The sequence below is a fragment of the Centrocercus urophasianus genome, unplaced genomic scaffold (genome assembly GCF_019232065.1).
Source record: "Centrocercus urophasianus isolate 14NV4802_14NV808 unplaced genomic scaffold, USGS_Curo_1.0 seq_22, whole genome shotgun sequence".
Taxonomy (NCBI): Eukaryota; Metazoa; Chordata; class Aves; order Galliformes; family Phasianidae; genus Centrocercus; species Centrocercus urophasianus.
In genome coordinates, this window is record NW_024884778.1 from 12,554,457 (window position 1) to 12,581,788 (window position 27,332).

Genomic DNA, 27,332 nt, shown 5'->3' on the forward strand with positions numbered 1-27,332 from the left:
GCAGTAAAGGTTTTGGAATTAATGCAAGGAAAATAATTGTTTCTTTGGACATCTTTTTCAATTGAACATTTAGCATATTTCAGTAAACTAAAGCTGGAAGCTCTAGAGCTTACACAAGAGAAGCTCAATTATCAAAAGATCTTCATCCAACCGTTCATTGCATCTCCTTGAGAAACCGCAGGAAATCATGAACTATCAGTATGTCCCAACAATTGAAACAAGTGATGATGCCATCATCAGCTCTTCCACACCAAAAGGGATGACATTAACTGCAGTTAGTTCTTCACTGCGTGCTGTAACAGAACTATTATAGCATGTACTACACACAAATCACTGATCACTTACTTGGAGATGATTCACGCAGGGTGAACCTGTTGTACAGAAGTCACCAGGATACAGTTAGATAAGTGAGCCGTGGATGACTTGCACATTTAGTAAATAACTGAATCACTATCCTTGAGATTATGAAATAAGCTGCAGCTACAATTGACGAGTCAGTGAATGCACATATATTAACTACAGATTGAAATAAAAAATTGTGTCTTGTATATCTGTTTTAGCAGAGGAGGATAGTATAAAAGGTCATTTTTCAGTGAAAATAAGTTATTCATGTTTGAAATGTATATCTAACATACTGTAAGTGACTCATGTTACATCTAAAATGATTTCATGAAAGAGTATCATTACAACGAGCCTTCTCAAACAGTACTAAGGGCTGACAGTTTTGTCCTACCTCACTGATTATTCTATAATTTGCTCTGTAATAGGAATTTTAAAATATAGCCCACAAGTAGCTTTTGTATTCATACACGTGCAGATAATATTACTGACACAAAGTTATACTTTCTATTTTAGCACTTGGGGCCAGTTTTTGTTTGTTTGGGTCTTCTAATGACTTTGATGTGCTTCTGTAAAGAAGTCTGTAACACTACAAGGGAAAATGGGACAATGAAATACTGTTACTCCGCAAAATTCTGAAGTCCCAACAAGCACATCAAAATCCATTATATGTAATAATATGCAACTGAAATCCATGCTGGACAAGCCATGCCATGGGAGAAGTATTCCCTATGAACAAAAAAAATTAAAAAAAAAAAAAATCAATTTATTAACTGCAAAATCGACTAAATATCACAAGGTATATTTGATTTTTTTCATGCTAGACCACTCCTGCTAATTTGCTGGAAAACCATTACAGACATTGCATTGGCTTTATTTTATTTTTCCTGCCTGAAATTATCTGATCTATAATAAATTTTCCTTCCTTGCTTTAAAGGTCAAATATGGATTATCAGTGAAAGCTTGAGAAATACCTCTTTCTCAGAATTTTTTCTCTGAGTGTTCTCTATTACAGAAAGTAATAGCACATACAAAACCATCCTGGAAAAGAACCCATGGTTTCCACATAGAATAAGCACTAAATGAAGCAAAAAAAGTGGTTATTTTCAGTGCCTAGAGTCCCCATAATTTCACATTAGTTACTGATAATTACGTTAGTTATCTATACATACATATTGATATTTATACTGTATTTTCATGCCATTTATTGAATCTAGGTTTTGCATGACAACCATTAATCTCCAGACATACCACTGTATTTATCATCTAAGGCAAAATGCAGTTTAAAGTGCTAACAATAGTTGCAGAGCAAGCAAATTCCCTAAGATGTGGTCTTCATGATGAAGGAACAATGAATGCAAACAGCAATCTTACGTAAGATTTTGTATTTTGTTCATTTCTAAGGTACAGTTATTGTTTACTAATTTGAAACATTATGACTGTTTTATTCTGCTTATAACCTACTTCCACCTTAACTTAAATGCAGCTGAAGTCGTTCTTTTGAAGAAGATAATAAAAGCAATGTATAGGAGCAAAAACCAAAGCACTGTTGCATAATTCATAAAACTCAGGTTTTCCTTTAGTGTCATATTTATAATTGGATTACAGGTTCTTCATATTTGTCCAGTGAAGGAAATTAGTGTCCCAGTAGTGAATTAGTATCAGCCAATAGATGGCCACAAAACCTCTGCCATGGCACACTGACTTTGTTGTTATTAAATGACAGTGACTGCCTGCAAATAACATTAACTGCTCTTCAAATTGTCTAAGCTGACACAAACACTCTTTGATTCTGTATTATAAATAATGAATGCAACAGTATTAAGAATAACAGTTTAAAAAGCTTAGTTTAAGAACCTTCAAATTTATTTTTTTCCCCCAGTTGGCATGACTTCCATCTCAAATATTTGAAATCTTGACATTAGGAGTAATTTTTCCTCTACTCAAGGACCCAAAGTTTCTTATCTTCAGAGATCTCTATTTTGCTTGAGGAACAAATGAGCTCATTTATGAAAATGTATACTACTCAAAATTTTGGTAATTGTTCACTGAAGCTGAAGAAAATACCACCTAAAGGCCTTGGGATCACTGCTGTCTGCATCATGCTTCTTACCTCCCCGAATTTGTATAACACATCACAGATAGCTGACTAAACACAAAGCAGGTCGATACCACCTTATCTTGGAGAGGTGCACTCTAAGATCATTCCTCTACTTTTACCCAAAAGTGAAGCTCACAGAACTTCTGTGAAGTCTTTTTTCCTCTTGCATCAGTAGATTTCACAGGATCCCTTATGCAGACAAGCACCTCCCCACTTCCATCAGCCCACCTTCCCTATCAGTCACAACAGGTACATCATAAAAAAAAAATAGAAAGTCAGAATTCAGTTTTCACAGGAAAAGCGGGCCTTCTAAGGAGCTGAGACATTTCTAACTCTTTCCTTTGGTGCTGCATGGGAAAGCTTTTGTTTCCTTTAAAGGCATCATAAAGCTTCAGAAAGATTTGAATGCCAATTACCTGAATAAACTAGGTTATTCAGATTGCTTCCAGCACTATCACCAGTGTTCACTGCCCAGACTACTATACTTTGAACTGAACTGTGAAAATAGTTGTAGTTCTCATTAGGTATTGCAGAAGTGATGACCACCTAGAATTTCAGATAAAAAGTACATTTTTCTCCATTTAACTGCATGGAAAAGGGAATATCCAAAGAATATTTTCTGCGTGGCAAATACTCCACAGAACGTGGAACTTGGCAGATTTGGTTACTATTGGAGGTAGATGCAAAAGGTAGAATAAATATACCAAAAAGTCTATTTTCTGAAGTATTTTGCCCAGAACAGGTCCAATTTTGTGACAAGGACTATTAGTTCATTAAAACAGAAGCATTTTTAAGCACTGTATACTCTTGATTCCAATTCTGTAAAAATTTTTGTGTGCCCAAGGTGTAAGAAATTTTCTTCCTTCCCACTCTCTAAAAATCATACACAAAATGTGTTGGGAAGGAATTTTGAGAACTATAAGGCTATGGGATTAAACAAAGAGCTGATGAACAGTGCACTTAAAAAAAAAAAAAAAAAATCACAAACTTAAAAAGCAAAGGTCATCCCAAATTTAAAACTGAAGCTGCACGTCAGAAAATGGCTATTGCCAGAAGTATGGATTAGACTTCACAATATGGAGTCTGTGGAACCCATCTGGCTAGCGTATGAGAAAACCTCATTCTTCTTCACTACAAATCAAGTCAGATAATTCTACTGAACTGTGAAAGTTCTCTCTTTGGCTTATTTCTAGATATAAACTACTACAGACATACGCTATCAAAGGCTTCCAAGAGGAGAAAAAAAAAAAAAAAAAAAAAAGCAAGTTTAGAGCAGAGAGTTTATTAAGGTAATGTAGTTTATGCTGTGCATCAGAGTTGAAAGTGGAAAAAGAAGCTGATCTCTACCTAAAACTACCATAGCTTTTCCAAAACACATACGTTAGGGAATGAAGCAGCTATTAAAGAAGTTAATACAATATTTCTACTGCCACACTGGGGAGACAGCAACAGTTTTGCATCCAATTCATTCTGACTCCACGGGGGTTGGCAAAGGGGGTGGAATTCAGCACAATTAGACATCTACATGATTTTCTACACATGGAACATAAACTGAGAAAGGACTTAATAGAGCATTCACCAGTCCACTCTAGTTCTGTTTGAGCACTCTTTTTGCAATTTGCTGTGAACAATTAGCCTATCCTGATTTCTATGAAGATACATAGAAGGTTTTAATAGAAAGTCAGCAAGCTAAAATTCATAACCAGAAATTTTCTTTATTATTCTCCCCTGAAAATCATTCCAGGCCTAATTACTCAGGTACTATTTTGTTGTTCCACTGCAGAGCAAACTGCACAAACTGTGGCTTACTTACATACTTCCTTCAGCTCCCCTCCCTGCAAGGTCCCTATGCACAATCTGCTAGCTGCAAACTGTCTGCGCTCCCATATGGTAGAAGTTTTCTGCTTCCTTTCCCATATTCCTGTTGAATTCCCCTGTTCTCATCCTCTTCACATTGCAAAGGAACCTTGTGATCCCCACATTTACCTTTTGCCCATTCCTCTGACCCTGTTATTAATTTCTCTATTTCTTTCAGATGAGAGGAGTACAATTTTTTGGAGCTTGTGCTTTTGCATCATTAAGTTAAGAGCTCCCACCTTAGAGTAGTGAATATATTCTAATCTTAGCAGAAATGGGTTTACAGACTAATTTCCACTCTAGTTCCTAAAAGACTTTTACCTGTGTCATGGTGGGTGGACTTAAAGCCTTGAGATTTTTTGTATCTGATCTCAGTTGGGAGATTTTAATAAAGTAACAGGAATGTGTATTCAATGCTTGTGGAATTTTTTAGGAATTACTTCAAACATACAATACATATTCTCCCCACCTTAAGTTCAAAAGAAATCCAAGTACTTATTCTCCTAAGAGCAAATAGATGCACATTTGAAACTAAGATTTCAATTCAGACATTTGTTACTCTTGTTCCCACATATGAAAGATGAGAGTGGTGCCTGACTGGTGCTTATGTTAATGAAGAGATGCATTTCTTTCCTTACAGCAAGTCCCTAGCATAAGGATGGTTTCGTACACATAAGTCCACTTCCTTTATCAAATATACTTGAAATAAGATTAGAAACCACTACATCAAGTGCTACTTGAATAAATGCTTCTGTAGGTTCATTACTGTGTAAATAACATCAGAATCATTCCCCAGGTCCTATAGAATGAAATCCACTTACAGGGATCACCCGAAGATCTCTAAACAAAACCTAGTTTTCAACAATGGACTAATTTTCTCTATGGTTTTTGCCACTATTTACGTTATTTCTTTAAAAAACTTTCACATATTTCTAAATCTACTTTTTACTGTTGACTCACAGAGCACCCTCAGGTACCCCTTATATCCTTTCCCAGCCATTCTCCATTGTTCCTACTAAAAAGCCAGCCTTAAGTAACCTTTTGAATAAGAACTTTTGAGAATCTTCTGAATTACCTCAAAATATATCCTTTACAGGATCTATAGGCAGCTCTCTCAGACAGACAAAAGGTCACCTAAAGGAACATCCATCAGGAAAGTAAACAAACATCAACTTCCCCCTGCAAACACACAGACACACCTGGTTAACCACCAACAGGTTTGCAAATTATGGACTTAGAAACTCTTGCTACCATTTCAGTAGGAGTTATAAGTGACTCAGGGATATAGGATTGATCTTTTTCTCCCCCTTACTGGCTCAGTTCCTAGTACAAGAAACAGCTGAGTAATATCTTGAGAATTAAAGAAGCATTAATATACTCTGTGATTCAAGTGAATTGTAAGCATCAGTGTCTTCCCTAAATAAGGTAAATGCAGTAGGGAGAACATGATGACAGTGTTAAAGTTAATGATCCAGTGCAATAGTATTTAAAACAGATTTGACACTAGCTTAATCATGTTAATTGCTACATTGGACAATTGAAGAACAGTGAATACACTGTCCCTGAATGTCCTGACACAGCATCTTGTCTGTTATCTTACAGATGCAGTGACTTTCATGATCTTCAGGTAACCAGAATTTCAAGACCACTTAGTTTGCCCTGCTATCAGCTAATTGTGAATTATTAAACTGAATAGTCTTCTTTTTCTATTTTAAATACTCAGTAAAGTATCATTAAAAAAGCAATTTGCCTCTTTCCTAATCACAGCAGTACTGGCCCAAGGGTATTACTGACAGGGGATAAGATGGTAAGGAAAGGAAAATGTCATCCAGTGCTACTGCTCTAGGATAGCTGGCACTCTGCTTAAAATATATGTACTTCTTCTCAGAAGTGTCATCCTAATAGAGCTAGGTCTGACAGAAGGCACCAGCAGCCATTCCTGAGGAAGTAACCCCATGCATACCTCAGCTCTGTCACGGTCAAAGCAGCCTGCGACTTTCACACGTTCTTTTTTTAAATGTGAAGTTTCAAGATGATTTTGTGCAGTTATACTGTGGTTCTAGAACAGCTTAATGATTAACACTGCAGCCTCAAGCTGCTCACAGCCAGCTGAAGAGCCTGATGCTTCTGATGCTTTCTAATAATCTCAGACTAAGTATACCAATAAATTTATAGTCCTGTATCTTCTCCTTCCCCAAGACTACCTAGCTCTCCTGAGACTTCGAACAATGCATGACAGTTCCCACAATTCCTTCAGAGACCCAGAAACAAAAGAATGAGGAGATCAGTGAGAAAAAAAAACAGAAGATAAATAGTGCTGCCCTGTTAATCTCCATGCAACCATGGAAAAGACTTGGTAGATCTGAACCATATTAGAATACTATAAAGCAAAAACAGATCATGTCTGACAGCACTCAGAACTCATTTAGTTAATAAAGATTTCTCAATCAGGATATGTGCTAGGAGAATCTGAAAGAGACTTCACATAACCTGACTGATACCACAGCATGTAGAGATACAAACTAGGATCCTTCACAGAATGAAGGGAGGTAAGGATTAATAAAATTTCCCCTGATTAAATGAACAGATTCAAATGAAAATAAGACAGACATACTAATAATAATATACATATTTAAACAGGTAGTTTTGGAGAATAAAGAGGAAACTTTAGCCTTTTTAATTAGATAAAGGTTTGCTTAGAAAAGAAAAACCTTATTTTCTGATTTCTTTAGCACGTTCACTGTATTAGATGGAGCTGGTACATTTAAAAAGTGAAATTTTTGTTTAACCTCGAAGTGCGCTAAGAACTAAAACCAAACCTGAGAAGAAAAAACAATGTAGTTATCTTTCATGCCAAGTTTCCAGATTCTGCTTTATTTTACCTCTTTCTTCATAAAGGCAGCTAAGATTGTATATAGGACTACCTATGGATCGCTTGAGAAGTCTTTTGATTGTATTCAAGGTCAGAGACTTGAAGTAGGCCACACATCTTCCAGATTTTTTTCTGCTTACACTACCATATTATGTTTTTGCAAGCATTATCTCTTAAAGGAAAGAATCTGCTGTCAGCAAGTGCACTATTTTCTGCTAAGTCATTCCACCACCTTGCAACGACATTTGAAAACATAAAGCTGATTTATAACAACATTTTACAACTAGTGCATCATTTTATTGTAAGTGAGATGAGCACAATATATCAATATGCAAAGAGTGGGAAAGGTGCTGCAAAAGCACTGGCACCAATCTACAGAATTTCAGTCACAGCAGGCCCAGGAGTTCAAAGTCCCTCATGATTTTGAAAAGTAACACGTTCTGATGAAAGAACGATCAACACTTAAGAGCCCTGTAAAGACCCTACCTGAAGAACTCTGAATTAGAACAATTACACTGCCTTCATAACATAGAGAAAACTGTAATATGTGTAATAACTTCTTCAGCCAAGAGAGATCTATCTTTTCCTTGTACAAGCCAGTAAGTCACAACACTTCCTCACAGAAATCCTCCAGTTACTCATGGAGGCTTAAAGAGCCATACAGACACTTACTTCAAAGGAAGTGCCCACAGACTTCAGCATGAGGTGAGACTTCAGTGCCATCCACAGCAGCAGAGGATATAAGTAGCTGTACCACAGACATTAACAAACACTTCTGCAAAAAGCACTTTTGTTCTGCCTTGTTTCTGTTTTATTTCTTACCCCAACTATTTCATTCTTGCCAGTTGCTATATGCAGGTGCCATAAGTTACTAAAGGAATGAATAATTTGGAGGGCATTTATTATTACAGATAATGCATTGCAAAGAACACCCACATTGTACAGACAATTGACAGAAATTTAAGGAAGGGCAGGAAAGAAAAAACGATTTCCAGAAAATTTCCAGAAAGATGTAAGGAAATTCATTTTATCTTGTTTTATACTGAAGAGCTGAGATGCCTATCAGTTTCAACAATACAAAGTCTCTACAACAAAAACCACAGTACAAAATTAAAGTTTTTTCCCCTCACATTTAATATCTATCGAGTCCATTCCGAAGCTGTTATGTTACCAGAGAACCAGCTGCACAGAGGGAAAGTTTGCATGATGAAACAGAGAGGACTGCAATCCCTCTTCTGTCCGTTTTAATTTTGGTTTTTCAAATGATGAGAGAAACTCAGGTGGAAAGATATGCTCTGCATGTCTGCCCATGTGGCAGAGAGAAAAATGTAATTGATTATTCTTATTAAGGAAACGGGTTTTTTGCCAGAAGCATCAAGTTTATTCAGTTTCATCCTTAAAATTTAATACACAGCATAGTTAGATACTCTAACTTCATTTTATACATAGCTTGAACTGACCACAAGCATTTCAACAATCACAAAAAATGCAATACTAACTTAATTAGAAAATTAATGGAAAGAGAGGGAAGGATGCTGTAATCAGGAATCTGGATCTTTAAGTGCTCATAATCTGTACACTATCACCACTTCTGCCTGTAAAAACATTGAGGGAAGAGCTGCCTCAAGATCATCAAAAGGGAATCATGGATTAAAAAAAGGCAGATATACTCAGCAGAAAGAGACTCAAACAATGGTTTTGGAAAGTGAAATTTTGCCTTCCAGTTTTTTTCTTATAGGTCAGTTTTATTAAAGAACAGATTTCTGTGAATGATCCTTCTCTGCAGAAATACTACTTCATGGGTATCCAAACGCTGGATATATTATTAATGTAGGATTTGCAAATGTACTAGATTCTGTTCAAGCTAATGTTCAGGAAAGATACAGAACAACACAAGCAATTTACCCAATGAAAGAGGTCTTCAGATTTTGCATTATTGGTTAAAGAAAAGCCTATAAAGAGATATTTACAGTTGTGCCCCCAAAGTATATGAGATTTTCATTAGTATAGCAGGAATGTACTATTAGCCATAGAAATTAGGTAGTTTAGTATCAAATGATACAATTTGCGTGCAAAAGCATAGATTGTATATACTACTACTAAAATCTCATTTTAATAAGTGTAGTATTGCAGTCAGGTGTCATCTTAAAAACAGCTATAGGAAATAAGCCTTTAAGCACAGAAAAAGAAAGGAAGTCAAATCAACGCAGTGCTGTCAAGCAAAGAAATACATCTGCAAATTGAAGGCAACAGTGTCACTTTCTAGGCACAGACAGCTACTAAACCAAAGTAACAGAAAGAACATTAAGAAGCTATTACTGAAGTTTCTGTCTCTCTGGGACAGCTGTAATTGACAAAAGAAAGCAACCTGACAAAACATAGCTCACTGGTTCCAGAATTTAGATTATGCCTTTCAGCATTAAACAAGTGAAGTCAGATGGGGCCACTCACACTGCAGAGCAGTGAGTGATGGCCAAAACTACTCGCATATGTATGTGCTTCAAGAGGAGAATCTGTAATCTGTAAACAAGTACTTTCTAAAGCGTATTAGCCTAATAAAGCATTGTTATCTACTACAAATTCAATGATTTGAAAGCTTCCTTTGTACCATTTTAATTCTCGTTTCTCTGATCAGGACAGCAGTGATTCATGCACCTGGCTAACAGCCTAGAAGAAAATCTTCCAACATTAGGAATGATGACAACGGAATGAATCTTTTTGAAACTGAAAAACAGGCAGAACAGAGAGCCAGAATACTTCAGGTGGAACTAAAAGCAAAAAGGAATCTTATATCTTTACCCTTTCTCTCTCCTTCTTAATGATTCAAAAATTGTGACAGTTTGAAGGGATCAGTAAGGATTTTCAAGTTAAGATAACACCCAAGAGAACTTGATTACCAACAGCCACCTGCTTATCTTGCTGCCACACACCTAGGGATCTTCTGCTTGGTGAAGAGCAGCATCCTTGTTTTTTGTGTACTCTAGCAGCTGTATGGAGATTCAAATACTGATCGCCTTCCCTTTTTTACACATCAAGGAAAGTGCTGGGTAAAAACTGGCCTAGAACCTTGTTGCAGATGGGAAATGCTCAGGAATATTTTCTTCATGAGTCACAGCCAACTACAGCTCTTTACAAATGACATCCAACATCATTTAGAGAATTTCCAATAGATTATGTAGCCTGGCTATCCTGATAGCATCAGCATAGATTGATTGAAGAAGCAGGTTGACCCCAACTAATAAAGATAATCATGGCACATTTTGGTTCAAAATGCTTACATTTTCACATCTGCACTTGACTTCATTCATAAGATTGATTTGAACTGATGCTTAGTGCTGCTGATTAGAACTGAATCCAACATTACTTGTCCTTAGAAAGGAGTTAGACAAATACCCCCATGATAGCACATGGGAACTTCTGTTAATGATGAAAAAAGTTCTGTTACAGGCTTTGTCATTTGTTTGCTGAATAACTTTGAGGAAACGAGTTTTACTTACAGAAGACCTACCTGATGCTTATTTTTCCTACCTACTGCACTTCAAAAGAAAAATATCAAACATATCTATATTATGATTCTAATTTATGTTTTTTAATATGCATGTTATTACCATTTTGGACACCAAAATATTTCTGTAAATATTTGTGTGTTGCCTTGTTTTTTAACTATCTACATTCATCCTACTGCTCTCATATTTTTTCATTTGTTTGAAATAGCCATAGGTAACAACAAAAATAGGAGTTTGCAAGCACACAGTAGAGTTCTTGGTCTCTCTCATCTAATTGACATAAAACAAGAAAAAAAAAAAAGCACAAAAATATATGACTCCAAAATATGATTTAAGTACACTACACAAAGCAAAAAATCTTCAATGTCAAAAGCTACACTAAAAATTAATTATGCATCCAGAAGGAAATTTAACCCTCTGTTTCCACAGTACCTTTCCCTTTGTCGTCTAGGATAAATACACAAGGAGCTCCCCAGCTTAACTCAAGACCCTACTAACATGAGCCTCTAACAAACTCCCAACATTATCTATGTATTCTACACCATTTCTTAATCTAGTAAGAATTTGCCACTTACGCATGACAAGTTTCTAGCAAACTGGCGGAAGCCAAACACACTATGACCAACTTGGTAGAAAACTTGCTCTGTAATTTGAGAAAGCAGCTCGTGTTATTTGACACGCTGCCACCTAACGGCTATTCGAAGTATCACCACCACTCAATGTTCCTCAGTGAATTGGGTGTTCTTTTCACTACTGCTCATGTAGCTTGGCCACTTACAGAATACACCTGCAGACAACACGTAGCAGACTGTTCCCCCTGGGTGGAAGAATATGGAAGCTTTTTCCTGGAATTTCAAATAACTTCAAAACCAAGCATTTCACATTACTCATAGCTCAAGGCTTTATTACCATGAAAAGTACATAACATTACAGAAAGTTACGTGTTCCTACACATATAGACATGCTATTTTCTAATTAGCAAAATAAACATAAAGGCAATCTTTAGACATTACTTCAGAATATATTTGCTTTCAGACCACTAACCATAGTAATCTTACACCAAAGCCTCATCATGTTTGTTACTCAGATACTAACAAGTAGGATAATGAAAGCAGATCTCAGACACACTCTCACTGGAACACCTGGCTTCTGACCCAGGTGGGGGGGAAAACAGTTCTTAGCATAAGGAGTTTGTTTTCTTGACTGATTTTGGCAGATTTTTGAGCTCCTGATTTTGCAAAACACATCTTCAAGATAAAATTTACATGAGTTATTTTCCCCTTTAACTAAAGCCCTACAGTACAAATAAGGATATACTTGGCTAAGGCAAACAAAAAATTAGAAAAAGTATTTTTCTAATCATTTAATCAGAACTGAAGCTTATCCAAACAGGTAACCTGTTTAAAATTTTGACTTCAAATCAATGTTATTTTGTTCTAAGGAAAACAGAATTTTAGCTCTTTCACATATGCACACGCAAAATTTATATATAGATGCATATATCTATCCCTGATGAAAGCTATTAAATAAAATAGAATAATATGACATATCACCCGAATTTCATCTCTAAGGATGCAATTAACATTCCACATTTGAAATTTGGTCGTGTGTTCAGAAGACCTTCTTCCTTTAATACATAAAGCATTAACTGTGTACACAAAAGGCAAGTACAACAAAACAATCAGCTCTTCCATGAGTAATTCAAACTTCAATTTTGCATGTTGAAACATTGAAATGCAATTGAAAGCACAGCATTAACAGTGGAGTAGTATGTCCTAGGGCACAGCAAGTGAGAACTTACTCAAATAGAGCATCCATAGATGCAAAAACAAAGGAAAACAGCTGCTTACCTTCAGAAGGCCTCAGGCATACAGGGATCTCCAACAAAATACCCTTAGCTCCACTGCCTTAAATGAAGTCTGGGAAGGGGTGTATCCTAGCTTTATCCCTTCTAGTCACTCAGGTGCATTGCATTGCATACTCCTGAGCTCCCCTGGGTTGGCCCCGCCTTCCCACCAGGTGTTCAATCACTGGTTCAGGCTGTGACTCAGCAGTTCCACTACACGTTTCCTTTTAAATTACATGACGAGAAGAGATTCTACAGGCCGGGGGAAAAAAAAAAAAAACAAAACACAACACCACCAACCACAAAGCACTGTACAGCTGTACTCACGTTCAGGAAGGCAATCTGGCAGTTTTCTATTTCTGTTTAGAACTTTAAAAATGCCTCCTGCTGTGTTTCAAGAGCAGGTGCGCTGCAGCTGCTGCTGTCCTCTGAACTCCCCAATGCCAGGCACGCAGACTGAAAGCACAAGGGAGGGTCAGAAAATATCAGAGGCATGGCAACAGTTGTAACATAACAAAGATTCCCCAGAGCCCACCCTAGGAGGGAGTAGCTGCTGTGAGCAGGTGGCGAGGGCAGGGCAGCCACCATTAAACAGTTTCAACCTGAGCTTTTGTCCCCGTATGCTTCCTCGTCAGCACCAAAACACAAGTAATTCCTCACATTCCTATTCTCTAATCCATTCTTGACCCAAACACAGACCAACAGGTAGCATGCTTAATAACACTATGCTACAATTTATTTTTAACCATACCTTTTAAATGTCACATTTTCATGTCTAAATCTCAAAGATGTACATAAATAAAAAATTAGTGCATATTTGAACAATTAAAAACTGTTACAAATGCTTACATTTTCACGTATCATTTTACATAGTGGCAACTTATTTTTACCACTCTTAATTACCCGGATATGCTGACAAAATTTATCTACACTAGGAATACACAACGACAAGCAATCTGAGTTCAAAAAATGTATTTCTTTAATAGATTTATATTCATCAAAAATACATTTCATATAGAACATTTGTATTGCAATTATCTAAATTTATGACACTGAGATGGTAAGTTAGTGAAATAAGCCAAGACCACCTCACATGCGATTTAACCTTTTAAAAATAACCATTTGCTTTTTTGTTGTTGTGCTTGTTTTGTTGTCATTTGAAAAACAAAAAATACATTGTTCCTTTCCACAGGACTAACATGTTCCTTTCAAAATTCAATACTTAAAAAGTAGGAATGAGCTGTTCAAAATGTTGTTAGAAGAGTTTGTGCAGGCCAGTATCAACCGCATAAAGAGTACAAGTTCATGTGGAATAATTACTTATTCATGTTTGCTACCATGTTTCTGTCTAAACTACAGTGAAAAGTTTGGACCTTACATTCGTTTTTCCACAGGTAAGAGTCCTTTTGTATATGTTCTCAGTACATCGTAAAATTTACGATACCTACTTTATGACAATTTATTGCCTCTATTTTCCCATTGCTATCAGCCCTGTGTTCATGCTCTTCTTGGCAAACATATCTACAGCTTGTACAACAGCTCTCTATAAGGTAATTCGGTAGTTGTTTCAAAGCCTGTTGAAAAAAGAAACAAAATCACTGAAAAGGAAGATGATGTAATTTTCACATTTTAGCATGTAAACAAATGAGTGTGCATTTGTCGCATACCTTCCCTCAGTACGGTTATTTCAGGATCATTTGACAATATCTTTTCTAAGTAACGTATTCCCTTTCCACACACACGTAGTATTTACACAATATCCCCTAACACATGGTACCAAATCTGCAATGCCTTCCATAAATTAAAAGTACACCAGTACATCTTTCACGCTTTGTATGTTTCCATTTATCTGGATTCACTCAGACTAGAAAAATGATGCTGAAGTGACTGAACTTCCGCTGCTCTTCTACACCTTCTTACTTTGCTCTGCAGTTTCTAAGCTGAAAATTTGCTATTATTTGGAAAAAAAAAAAAGAAAAAAAAAAAGAAAAAAAAAAAAAAGTATGTTGTAAGCATACCTAATTAAGAAAAGGATTGGATGCTGTCCCTGAAGAATTTCAACATACTGCTTGCATTTGTACATTTAACTACAAAGCACTCGCTATTTTCTAAACCCTTCCATTTTTCCCAATTGTTGAACGGTGGATTAGCTAAATCTTGTCTCAGCCACAAATCTTTTATTTTATGCACGTTTCTACAGATACTTTTCTTTCACAGCTGCTTACAACCACTAGCAGAAGAGCTCGCTGTGACGGAACAACGCCCCGGCCTGCCACGAGGCAGCTGAAGAACCGTCCTCAAGGCGTGCTGTGCGCTGCAGCACCAGGGAGACAAGTCCCGCCCAGCGCCGCCGCACCGCCCACCCCGTTCCCTTCGGCCCCGTCAGCTTCAAGCGCGGAGCCGGCACCGCGGCTGCGCGCCGCCCACGGCCGCCCGTTCTGGGCACGCGCGGGCGAGACGCGCACGCGCCGTAGGCAGGGGCAGGTGACGGGGCAGCGGTAGGAGCGCGGCGCGATGGTGTACATATCTAACGGTGAGCGGCGGCTGTCGGGAAGGGGCGATGCGAGGGCGGTAGCGTTGCAGTGGCTGCTGTGGTCCGGCCTTAAGGCAGCAGCTTCTGTTGGTGGGGCGAGGGGTGCGGGCCGGAGCTGCAGCGGACCCCCTTCGCGCATCTCCGGCTCTACAACACGTCGTCCCCGCCCTGCTCCCCCAGCTTCACGCGCTGCTCCGTGCTCGGCGTGTGTTCTTGTGCGCGCTTGTGCCCCTATGCAGCGTCTAACGCTCAGCTCCAACTGTTCCGAGAACCGCGTGCTCGTACTTAGGTAAACCTTTAGGCACGGGGTGTAGTCCTCCATCCTGTCTGGATACGATTTCAAGTCACATAGTGATGTAATTCAATAAACAGTGCTGAATGTTTCCTGTCTTGCCACGTAACAGGACAAGTTTTGGATAACCGGAGCCGGGCTCCTTGGAGCTTCTCATCCATAACAGATTTCTTCTGGTCGATAGCAGACTTTGTAGTTATGTTGTAAGTAAAAAAAAAAAAAAAAAAAAACAACTATTCTTTTGATGAACTTTATTTTAAACTTGTCATATGTTGATGCTGATAAGTACTATCAGTAGTGCAGTACCACAAAGACGCTGGATTTATTTGTAGCATTCCATAGGTACTATTCACACAATCAGAGTTGTAGGGGCTGGAAGGGACCCCCAGAGCCCCTCAAGTCCAACCCTTCTGCTAAAGCAGGTTCCCTACAGCAGGTTGCACAGGTTTCGAATATCTCCAGAGGAGAATCCACAGCTTCACCTGTTGCAGTGCTCCATCACTCTTCTTTGCATTAATATGGAACTTCCTATGTTCCAGTTCATGCCCATTATTCTACTGCTGACTACCACTGACAAAGGTCTGGAAAACATCTATCAATGTTTTAATATTGTTACATGGTCTCAATTATGAAGCACTTGATGCACATATTTAATACAAAGTGTATGAAAAGCGATACTAAAGAACTGGCATTTCTTCCATTTCAGTACTGAAAAGGAAAAACTGCATGCATTTTTGTTAAGGTTTTAATGGCTGATCAAACTGAAGTATTATTTGGTGGATTTCTACTACTGGCAATGGTTTCTTGCTGCATAACAATACTCACACAGCAGTAATCTTATATGCATGCCCTCAGAAGCTAAAGAAATAGTTATTTTGATGTCTTCAACAGTCCTTCATTATCTTAGTTACAGTTATATTGCCTGCACTTTATTTAGCACAAGAATAATGTTCAGTTTTAAATACTTGACAATTTGGTTTCTTTGAGCTGTATTGTTACTTAGGACTGTGTTGCAATTTTATAATTCTGCATAGAAGAAAAATTACAAAGATTAAACAACAATAATCTTGACAAGATACTATTCACTCCTAACACTACTGGTTTTTTAGCCCACCTCTTACCTTGCAGTCCCAAAATCTAGAAGCTATGTTTCGCCATCCATTGAACATAACTACCTTTTTTTTTTTTTTTTTTTTTTTTTTCTCTCTCTCTCTCTTCTTCTCCTCCAGCTTCCAGAGCATTATTCAACCAGATTTGAGGAGAAGAGGCTATACATCCTCCTCCTACTTAGGACAAAGCGATGGAAGAGGGTATTTTTCATATTCTCAATAGTTTTGTTTATCTGTTTTTCACTGCCCCTGAAAAATGTCATACTGTGATCGTGATCATAGTCACAATTTGCATCAAATCAGGTCACGTGAGAGGACTAAAACGTTTGGTGTTTTTCTGCAGCATTTTGTATGAAACTTGTTGATAATAATACAGAGTTTTGAATAGAATAGCTAGAGTAGCAGTACAGTCTGATACAATTTTTTAGGGCTGCATAATAGATGTTTGTCTTTAAAATTCTTATTTGGTTAGCCTTGCTGATACTAAGTGTTAGATTTGCATGAAAAAGTCACTTTGTATTAGATTTATCTATATATTTTAGACAAAACACTTTATTATGTGGATATAGACATTGTAACTACTGTGTTTCTTTGTTCCTAATGGACAGCTTTACCTTTTTACAAAGCTGCATAAAAGCATCAGTTACTGGCAACTACAAATTTTCACATCAAACCAAACAACTTTCTAAAGGCTTTATCAATCAAATTGCTATAGTTTAGATACAGTGTTTTTATATTTCTAAATTAACAGAATGCCTATTAAATAGATTTTGCCTTTCTTGCTTTTTCTATAGGCCTCCAGGAAATCCTCGCCGAAGAATGGGAAGAATAAATCACTGGGGTGGAGGCCCTAGTCCACCACCAATGGCTGGAGGTGGATGAGGAAGGTAATTCCCTATCTCCTCAATCCAGGTTTAGGTGGTTTTTTAATTTTTTTTTTTTTTTTTTTTTTTTCAACTCCTAGAGATAACAGCAATAATAGAGTTTAAGGTAGAATTGAGTTATTATTGAGCATTATCCTACTGTAAAGCTGTAATGCGATAGAAAACACAGCAATAATAGCAGAGTTCTAGACTGCAGCAAGTGAGGGTGTGCTCATATACAACAGCTGTACACATAGAAGCAAAGAAAAAAAAAAAAATCACTTACACTTGAAAGGTCTCAGGTAAGTAGGGATCTCCAGCAAGATATCCTTGCCTGCACTGCCAACCTTTAAATGAGGTTGCATACACCCTTCAATTGCATTGCATACACCTGAGCTCACCTGGGTTGGCCCTGCCTTCCCACCAGGTGCTCAATCACTGCCTAAAGCCATGATTTAGCATTTCTGCTGCACCTACATAAGTTACCAAGACAGGAACAGTAGAAGTGGATAGATATTTCATTAACAGGAAAAGTGTGTGTGAAGTAGCGTAGTATAAAGTTTTGGCTCAGAAGTGATGAGCTTCTAATTGTAATTACATAGAAATTAGTATACAAAGCATAAAACAGATATTTGAACATAGCTGATAAAAAATGATTTAGCACTCAGTCTTTTTTGGTTGCTAATATTAAGTCCTATCCAGATCAGTAATAACTGAAACTTTGTTTTTTTTCTAATTGTTAACATATTACAGATGATATTTTTTCTTTAAGGGGGATTCCTAAAAATGGAAAGAAGGAAAAGTTGTTAAAAAAAAATCTGCTACTAAAATACTTCTTCCACTGAGTACTATAGCTATGCACATCTCAAACTGTAATATAGCATAAATCAGAATTGCTTAAAAAGGGAGGAAAAACCTTTCAAAAGCCTAACGTTGCATTTCTTGCTACTGCATAATAATTGTAATTGAAAATATGAATTCTGTTAAAATGATGGGATTTTCATCTAACTGAATGTATATATGGTTTAACTTACTTTAAGACTTAAGCTGCTCTTTTCATGAATTATTATTCATTATTGAAACAAAAGTTGAAAGAAAAATGCGCATGCAGATGGTAATACAGTGAATCTTGTGGCAAAAACTTCATACTCAAAACCAACCATTGCACACTTATATTTCAGTGTCCTCAGGAAAAAAGGAATAAATGCCTCTTCATATATATGTATTTTTTTCATTTGGATTAGTTTTTTTCTTTTTGAACTAGCCATGAAGCAAGCAGAGACAGTGGGGAGAGCTTTTGGGGGAAAATGACGGTGTGTAATCTGCTCAGGATGAGAATTCCAAGCTTTTGGCAGGTCTCATTTAGCTAAATTAAAATCAGTATTATTTTAAGATGGTTACTTATATCTTGCAAATGAAGACGTTGTTTTTAAACATGATGCAATTATTTTGTCTTTCTAGGTAAATGCCTGCTCTAAGAGGCAGGCAAAGGAGCATGCATGTTTGCAAGAAGAAAGGGAAGAGAGTTCAGTGGTGGACCAAATGAGTTTGGACGTTGTGAATGTGCGTGTCTAACTAAGAACTGTTCTGCAGTATAAGCAGATTAATGAAGTTGTACTGGAAAATCCTTCAAGGATCCAGTATAACTGAAGTGCAGTGTTATTAAATACATGTTTACTGTCTGTCTAAAGTCTTTGTATAGTTTCTGAACATTTTACTGTAGTTGCAAAATAAATTATATATGGCTTGTCAGAAGGCTGGCTCTTAATTTTTAGACAACCAAAAAGTTCTACTCAAAGCACAGTGAACACCTTTCTGGTCAGATGAGGAAAAATATGTAATACTTACACGACACCAAAGATCACTCAAAAAATCACTTAAAGCAGTGCTTCCTTAAAGGTTTTAAGGAACCTTTACTGGTTCTTGTCGTGTTTTTATAATATTAATGATGTGCTAAAAACACTTGTAAAATGCATTTTTAGTTTTTTTGTTTGTTTGTTTGTTTGTTTTAAACGGTCCTTCCATTTTAAAAGACTCATTTCCTTAAAGCCCGATTGTGGGTTCTATAACATTCCCACTTCATAAGCACTCATGAAACAACTTTCTTCTGTTCTCAACACACGTGCATATTCTGTGCAAATAGGACACTTGCAATAAAATGAGGTTTCATTTTCATTACAGGAAGAAAAGCTGCTCGGTAACACTGAGCACTAACACACAAGTTATTTTCTTCCCTGTCACTGCTTTTCTGCATGGGCTGCGACCTTCAATCGTTGTTCCGGGCTCTGTTTGGTCGATGGGAGCGGGCCGGTTCCGCCAAGCAGAACCCAGACGGAGCTAACTTCTATGAAGTGCCGCTTTCAGTTTTTCACCTGGTTTTTCTAACAGCCTCCAGCAGCTAACTATCGCCTCCAGCAACGTCCCTTTGTTACCAGCGGATTCATGAACGCGTCGGCTTCCGCCTGCCGCTCGTAGAGAAGCTCGAACCCCGCCCGCCCCGCGGTACCAGCCGAGCTATCCGGGGGGCGGTGCCTCCCTTGCTCCCGCCCGTTCCGCCCCGTGCCGCCGCCGGGCCCAGCTCGGAGGCGCCAGGCGGGCCGGGAAAATGACCCAGGCGGAGAAAGGCGAGACGGAGAACGGCAAGGACAAGGAGCGCGAGCGAGAGCAGCGCGGCGGCAAGCGGCCCATCGTCCCCGCCGCCGTGCCCGAGTCCCTGCAGGAGGTGAGGCCGCGCCGCCCCTTTTAAAGGCCCGGCCGGGGACGGGAGGGCAGCGCCGCGGGGCGGGCGCCCACCGCCCGCGTTTTGTGCTTGCAGCAAATCCAGAGCAACTTCATCGTGGTGATCCACCCCGGCTCCACGACCCTGCGACTCGGGAGGGCCACGGACACGCTGCCTGTGGGCATCCCTCACGTCATCGCTCGGCGGCACAAGCAGCAGGGCCAGGCGGCGTACCGGGACAGCTGGCTGCTGCGGGACGGCCTCAATGTAAGCTGCACCGCGGAGCCCCGGCCAGCCGAGCGCTGTTTGGGTTGCGGCTTTGGATAGCTTGGCACGGAGCCGCGGGGACCTCCGATGCACAAACCTTCCCTCCGTCCCGCGGTCTAGTAACCTCAGCAATGAGTTCGCAGTCTAATTTAATTCAGTATTACCAGTTTTCAGGCTGCGCGACAAAGTGTTTATGATATGTGCTATTTCTGTTGCTTAGAAACCTGAAAGTACAGAGCAGAGACAAAATGGCCTAAAAATGGTGGACCAAGCAATATGGTCCAAAAAGATGTCAAATGGTGCCAGACGTATCCCAGTGTCACCTGACCAGGTAACTCCTCTTAAAATTGTAATAAATTGTGTTCTCATGTTAACACATAAGAAAAAATATTCTGTATAAAGTATATATGAATAGTGTTATTGTGTACCTTACCTCCAAAGATCTAAGAAGATGAAGGTTTAAAATGGATTTTCAGCGTGGATTGCTGGGGGTTGTCTGTTTGTTTGTTGCTTCCATGCACAGAAAGTGCCTGGTAAAAACAATGTTTGATTTGATTACATCTCAGGCCAGGTTATACAACAGACAGATGCGGCCAGCTATTTTAGATCACAGCTCTGGGGCCAAGTGGACAAACACCTCTAATCATCCTGAGTTTTTGGTAGGAGAGGAGGTAAGATTTATTTCCTACCTGAAATGAGGCTTATTGTTATCCTTTAATATAACTGTGTATTGAAGAGCAATTTGAACTCAATTTAGACTAAGTTTAATCAAACAGAACCTGAGCAGCTTAACTTGGGACTAAGTGAATGTTATTATTCAAGAAGACCAGACAGTTTTCCTCACTTGCCTAGCTAGAAATATATATCTATTTCACAGAATCACCAAATGGCTTGGGTTGGAAGGGATCTCAAGAATCGTGAATCTCCAACCCCCACTGCCACAGGCAGGGCCACCAACGTCCACATTTAGTACTAGACCAGGTATTTTAAACAGCAGGGAAAACTGTATTTCTTTCAAAGATTCATGCAGTGTAATTTTCAAGGGTAAGTAAAAGATATGTCTGAATATTCTTAAGTCTTTATTCTAATAGTAGAAGCAGTGGGGTAGATTCACTGTTGCTGTAAGTGGCCATTACTGCAGGTGAGAACTTTACCTACGTGGTATAAATCAGATGCATGGAAGGAAACTGAGAAAAAAGGATCAGTGCATGGAATTACTGTTGATTAATTAGGTATTCATGAGTTTTCAAGAGTTTTTACATTAATTTAGCTATTAGTGAGATAACAAAAAAAAAAGACACTTTTATGTACTTAATGATCTAGAAAGTCTTTTCCTATCTAAGTGTTTCCATCTTCTATATCCATGGATTTGAAAATTCAAATAATTTAAACCATGTACAGAATGTCTTAAGACAATACAGCCCTGCTAAAAAGAAAGACACCATATTGCCATCCCATTGGTCTCACTGCTGCTGTACGGGAAGTTCTGTCAGTTTCTGAAATATTTTTCTATTATTTATTATAAATATTGGGAGGGAAATAACTTCATTTCTTATTTTCAGGCACTGTATGTTAATCCATTAGATTCTTATAATATACATTGGCCAATTAGGAGAGGGCAGCTGAATCTACACCCAGGACCTGGCGGCTCCCTCACTGCAGTATTAGCAGATCTTGAAGTTATATGGTCACATGCAATACAAAAGTACCTGGAAATACCACTGAAAGATCTAAAGGTGAGCTATGAACAAGTTTATGAGGGCTGTATCCTATTCTGTAAATGGTGTCATTAACGAAAAGCACCCTGCTTGCACTGGTAGGCTCTTACTGGCGCTTGTCTTAACAGATAAATTTTAGCAGTGGTATATGTGGTTCCTAGGACTTCATTAATGACCTGTCTGCTGTTAACTTGCTACTCACTGAATAATTTTTGAAATTATTAAAAATAATGTTGCTTCTTGTAGCATCTTGCATGTGATCCTTTCTTTCTTCGAAACAGGTATTCAGTCATGTAAAGAGACAGTTTATTTGAGAGCTGACTTTAATTTTCATTCTTACCTTCAGTACTACAGGTGCATTTTACTAATTCCAGACATCTACAATAAACAACATGTGAAAGAGCTAGTGAATATGATCCTAATGAAGATGGGCTTCTCAGGTAAAACTATATGTAAGCAAGCATTGAGTGATTAATAGCATAAAGACGTTGGTGGTTTTTTGTTGGTAGTGGTGGTTTTTTTTTTTTTTTTTTTTTTTTTCTTTAAGGAACATTCTTGCAGGCTGGTTTCAGCTTGACTGAGACTCTCAGCTTTCATCTTTTGATGTTCACGTAACTGTTTCCTCTTTTAGAGGAGAGAAATGGTTGGCTAGCATTGAAACAATTTTGTTATTTTATTTTTTCGGCTGGAAGGAGACAGAAATATCTACTATTTCTGAACTTTAAGTATGGGCTTGTGATACAAATATGAATGTACTCTGTTAACAAAGATAAGAGTGAATTGAAAGGAAAACAGGGTGAAATTGGACCTTGTTTTGTAACTATTTAAAGATCCTGTTTAAAATACTAATTGTAATGATAAATGATTAAAAACTAGGAAAAAAAAAATAGGAAAATGCTTCACATGCATCTGGAAACAAAGAGCTTGAATACAAGCTACAAAAATAAACTGGCAACAGTATCCTAACTATTACAAGATAGGAATGCACAAATGTAGGCTTCCATTTTCTAGTAGCTTTTCTCAGAACTCCAAGGGCCTATACAATCCATCTTAATTTAATAAGAGCATTCCAGTGTGTCGAAGCTATTAGCGGGTTTTCAAAGACATTATGATGTCATTTGAGCATCAGAAACACAGCTCTGGAGCTTGGTATAAATTGAATATAAACTTTTTTCTTCATGTTTGCTAGGAATTGTGGTGCACCAGGAGTCTGTCTGTGCTACATTTGGAAGTGGTTTAGGCAGTGCGTGTATAGTAGACGTGGGAGATCAGAAGACAAGTGTTTGCTGTGTGGAAGATGGAGTTTCCCATCGCAACACCAGGTATCTCTTCATGTGCAGAATTATTACAAGCATGTACCTAATTACTTACCAAAGACTTGACTTTAAAAAAAAGTAAAAATACTTCTACATCTACAGGGTTGGGGATTTTGTTTTTATTATGAGCTCTTCAACAAGATCATTATGTTACAATATGAGACTTAAAGAAATGACATGTGTAAAAGAAGAAAGCAGTGGAACTGATACTGTGCTGTACAGACTGTTTGGAAGTCACGATCACAGTGCATCTAAAACATTGTTTGTATTCCTATGTATACCACAGTAGTAGGTATGGCAGTTTAGAAAATAGTAATCCTTTTTTTTTCTTTTTTTTATGCTTTAGGCTCTGCCTTGCATATGGAGGATCTGATGTGTCAAGGTGTTTTTACTGGCTTATGCAACGAGCAGGGTTTCCGTACAGAGACTGTCAGTTAACTAATAAGTTGGATTGCCTTCTGCTTCAGCACCTAAAAGAGACATTTTGTCACCTAGACCAGGTGAGAAGCAAAGTGATGTATTCTCCTACTTACCTCTATAGAATGCTGCTTTGGGGAAGCTCTATGGGAACCTACAATTGCTTGCAAATTAAAAAGTGTATAAAATAATCAGAACATGGGGAACAGTTCAGAAGATGCACGATTTATTCCTTGAAACGTTGTGTTTGCACAACATGTGTATTTTATTTTTAATATAGAATAATTAACAGTCCTAAATAATGTATTTTTAATTATTAGGTACAGGAGAGCTATAGGAAACAGGTTTAATGGGCATAGAAGACCAAATGCTTCATTCAGTAGAATGCTGGCAGGATTGGAGAAGCTTTAGAGTTGAAGTATTTGAAACTTACTTTGTTGATCTTCTAGCTGAAAGGGATCCCAGCTCTTACAAAGGACATTTATTTGTTCATATTACTCAAAGAAGCTGATAGCACTTGCATACTTGCTATTTTTCAGCTTGTTTTGCAAGCTCTGCCACACTTGTCTTCTGCACAAACTCTCACTATAGAGGCTTAAACAGGTAGAAAACTGTTTTGGCAAATCTTGCTAGAATAAAAAGACTTTTAAAGGAGTTGAAGAATAGATAAGTGAAATTCCGAGGCTGAAGAGTTTTGTTACTTTTTGTTATTGTCCAGTTTAAGTTATGCAGAATGTAAGTTACTGATCCTGATAGAGGTATGTAAAAATATTTATTTTTAATACTTTTTTTTTTTTTTTGACTGCAGGATATTTCTGGGTTGCAAGATCACGAGTTCCAAATTCGGCATCCAGATTCTCCAGCTCTATTATACCAGTTCCGATTAGGGGATGAAAAGTTACAGGTTATGTTCATTAAATGAACAAGTAGTATATTGTAGTATGCTTGGTGATGGCATTAAAATGAACTGCATTGTGCAAGAATGGATCTAATGAGGCAGTAGGAGATGCACAACACTTCTAATAACCTTTGATTGTCACTTCAATTGAATGTTTCGATGCTTATCCCTCAACTGCAAGGAATTGTGCAAGTTTTTCATTTTGTAACAATATTTGAGTTCCTTGTACACAACACATTGCTAGAATCTGTGAAGTCTGTGTACAAGCATGTAAGTTTTAAAACATATGTAAAATTTTTACGAATCTGTTGGAAAAAAGACATTTTGAATTGCAAAAAAAAAAAAAAAAACCTAAGATAGAACAAGCTTTTTCTTCTCTACAATAAATTCCAATTAGTAAAAATACACATAATAAAACACCAAATCTCTAAAAAAAAATTTTTTTCAGGCTCCAATGGCTCTATTTTATCCAGCAACTTTTGGAATTGTTGGACAAAAGATGACAATTTTGCAACACCGATCACAAGGGGACCCTGAGGATCCTCATGATGAGCATTATCTGCTAGCCACACAAAGTAAGCAAGAGCAGGTGTGTGAATGCTTGTTTGTTTTTCTTTCCCCCACAAAGTATTATTTCATTCATGAATAAAATAAGGACTCATTACCTCACCTCAGAGACTGAAATTCATTATCTGGGTCAAAAGCATAAAAGAACTCTAAGGAATTATAGGTATCTAGAAAAGATCTTAATCTAAACTGTGTATTTTCAGTCTGAAGGATCTTTATGTTAATGGCATTGATACATCTGATGTATTGGTACATCTGAAAGTAAAACCCTCTCTTTGAAAGTGAGAATCAAAATAAAACTGATACGAAGTAGTAATGTAACCTTTAGCCTTTCTGTGCAGAAAGGTAAAGACGTGATATTTAGCCATTGTATTATTCTGTAATCTGCTTTTTCTATTTTTCATAAATTGACTGTTAAACTATTTCCTTATTTTTAAGTCTTCAAAAGCTACAGCTGATAGAAAATCCATGTCAAAGCCTGGTACCTTTGAGGGAGAAATGAAAGGCCAAGTTACAGATATTTCAGAGAGGATGTACCCCCAAGAAGTTGAACTGGGATCCTCCCAAAGTGACTGTATGATACCTGGAAATGATTCAGAGGAACCTTTAACTGCACACACGTCCAGAAAAACAGTTGTTTCTCAATTTGAAGGCAAAGCTTTAGGCCTTGACAAAGCCATTCTTCATAGTATTGATTGCTGTGGTAAGGATTACATTATTATGATTCTGAGAAATATGCTTGTCAGTGCGGATTTATGTTAACTACTATATTCTAGGAAAGTAACACGTATATCCCTTAATTTTACCAGCTCTAGAGGTACCTGCACTATTCCTTATTACAACTTATTTTTAGATTTCTTGAGCTTGTTTTTGAAGCTCCAAGAAGCAGGAAAGTTTTCAAAGTAAGCAGTTCTCAGTTTCTATTTGATTTGACTTGCACTAAGTTCCTTATAATAGAATCACTAACTACTAAAAATATATATTTCTATATGCATCCATTCATTCCAGCCTCTGATGATACAAAAAAGAAGATGTACAGCTCCATCTTAGTGGTGGGAGGAGGCCTTATGTTTCATAAAGCTCAAGAGTTCCTTCAACACCGAATTCTCAACAAAATGCCCCCTTCTTTTAGAAGAGTAATTGAGAACGTTGAAGTCATCACAAGACCTAAGGTATACCATTAACTGATAACTAAATGGTTAATCAACCGCAGTCGAGTTCTTCAGAAGATTATATAAAATATATTCTCTCAAAACCACAGATTAGTTGTATTTCTACATACGAGATTTAGGTAATTAGAGGTAAAGCAAGACCATTACTGATATTGATCATGAATGTAAAGGCCATATTTCCAAAGTATCTGTGTGGGTCCCTGAAGTTAACCCAATTCCTTGCTGAAAAAACAGTTTTTTTGTTTTGGTTTGATTTTTGATTAGCAATGTAAAATAAAGTATGACATAAGTAAGCAATTTTAATTTGGTTTTAATCTCTAAAAATCCAAGTGTGCATATTTTTCAGAGCCTTAAGCCTGCTTGCTGAGGGCAAGATTTTCATGGGCATGCCTAAAAGTCATATTTAAATCAAATTAAAAAAATTGACTTCCTCAAAAACCCTGGATAGTCTTTCCATGTTTTTACCTCTTTATCATGAAAAAGTTTCTCTTACATAATTTTCGAAGTTTTTTCTCTTCCTCTCACCCCCAAGATTCCAAGATGAATAACGTTGGAATAAATAGAATGCAAGGTTTGAGAATCAGACTCTTACTGTGTATAATCCTGTTTTTGGATTTAGGATATGGATCCCCGCTTAATTGCATGGAAAGGAGGTGCTGTGTTGGCCTGTCTTGACACAACTCAGGAGCTGTGGATATATCAGCGAGAATGGCAGCGTTTTGGTGTCAGAATGTTACGAGAGCGAGCTGCATTTGTGTGGTAAATGATGTGTTTACACAGTTAATTAAAAATTCAGTTCCCTCAAATGCCACTGTTTGTGTTTGGTTTTTTTTTGGCTTGTTTTTCCAAGGCACTGGAAAAAAATCTACTGATCTTCTGCTGATATTCAATTTAATAAAATTAAACTGAACTGAGATTTTTCCAGTAGCAGTGCAAAAAT

At 37.6% G+C, this 27,332-nt stretch overlaps 2 protein-coding genes across 4 annotated transcripts; both read left to right on the plus strand.

The window, feature by feature from the left end:
- The first annotated feature begins 14,980 nt into the window (after positions 1-14,980).
- Positions 14,981-17,346, plus strand: SELENOK (selenoprotein K). The gene is made up of 4 exons (XM_042823874.1): positions 14,981-15,054; positions 15,459-15,549; positions 16,576-16,656; positions 17,250-17,346. The coding sequence occupies exons 1-4, from the start codon at positions 15,036-15,038 to the stop codon at positions 17,344-17,346; spliced, it is 288 nt and encodes a 95-aa protein (XP_042679808.1). The 5' UTR covers positions 14,981-15,035.
- A 2,523-nt stretch (positions 17,347-19,869) lies between these two features.
- Positions 19,870-27,200, plus strand: ACTR8 (actin related protein 8). 3 transcript variants are annotated; one of them, XM_042823829.1, is made up of 13 exons: positions 19,870-20,040; positions 20,134-20,304; positions 20,525-20,635; positions 20,871-20,975; positions 21,867-22,040; positions 22,369-22,462; positions 23,212-23,344; positions 23,685-23,838; positions 24,564-24,659; positions 25,102-25,242; positions 25,659-25,923; positions 26,229-26,392; positions 27,012-27,200. In XM_042823829.1, the coding sequence occupies exons 1-13, from the start codon at positions 19,924-19,926 to the stop codon at positions 27,153-27,155; spliced, it is 1,869 nt and encodes a 622-aa protein (XP_042679763.1). In that variant the 5' UTR covers positions 19,870-19,923; the 3' UTR covers positions 27,156-27,200. The 3 variants fall into 3 exon arrangements, with proteins under 3 accessions (XP_042679763.1, XP_042679765.1, XP_042679764.1); XM_042823831.1 differs by lacking the exon at positions 27,012-27,200 and adding an exon at positions 26,030-26,122 and having other exon boundaries at positions 26,229-26,315; XM_042823830.1 differs by lacking the exon at positions 27,012-27,200 and having other exon boundaries at positions 26,030-26,315.
- The last annotated feature ends 132 nt before the right edge of the window (positions 27,201-27,332 follow it).

Coding starts and splice junctions, on each gene's coding strand:
- ACTR8 (XM_042823829.1), top strand. CDS start 19,924: ATGACCCAGGCGGAGAAAGGCGAGACGGAGAACGGCAAGGACAAGGAG. Junction 20,636..20,870: donor TCCCAGTGTCACCTGACCAG/GTAACTCCTCTT, acceptor ATTACATCTCAG/GCCAGGTTATACAACAGACA. Junction 20,976..21,866: donor AGTTTTTGGTAGGAGAGGAG/GTAAGATTTATT, acceptor TCTTATTTTCAG/GCACTGTATGTTAATCCATT.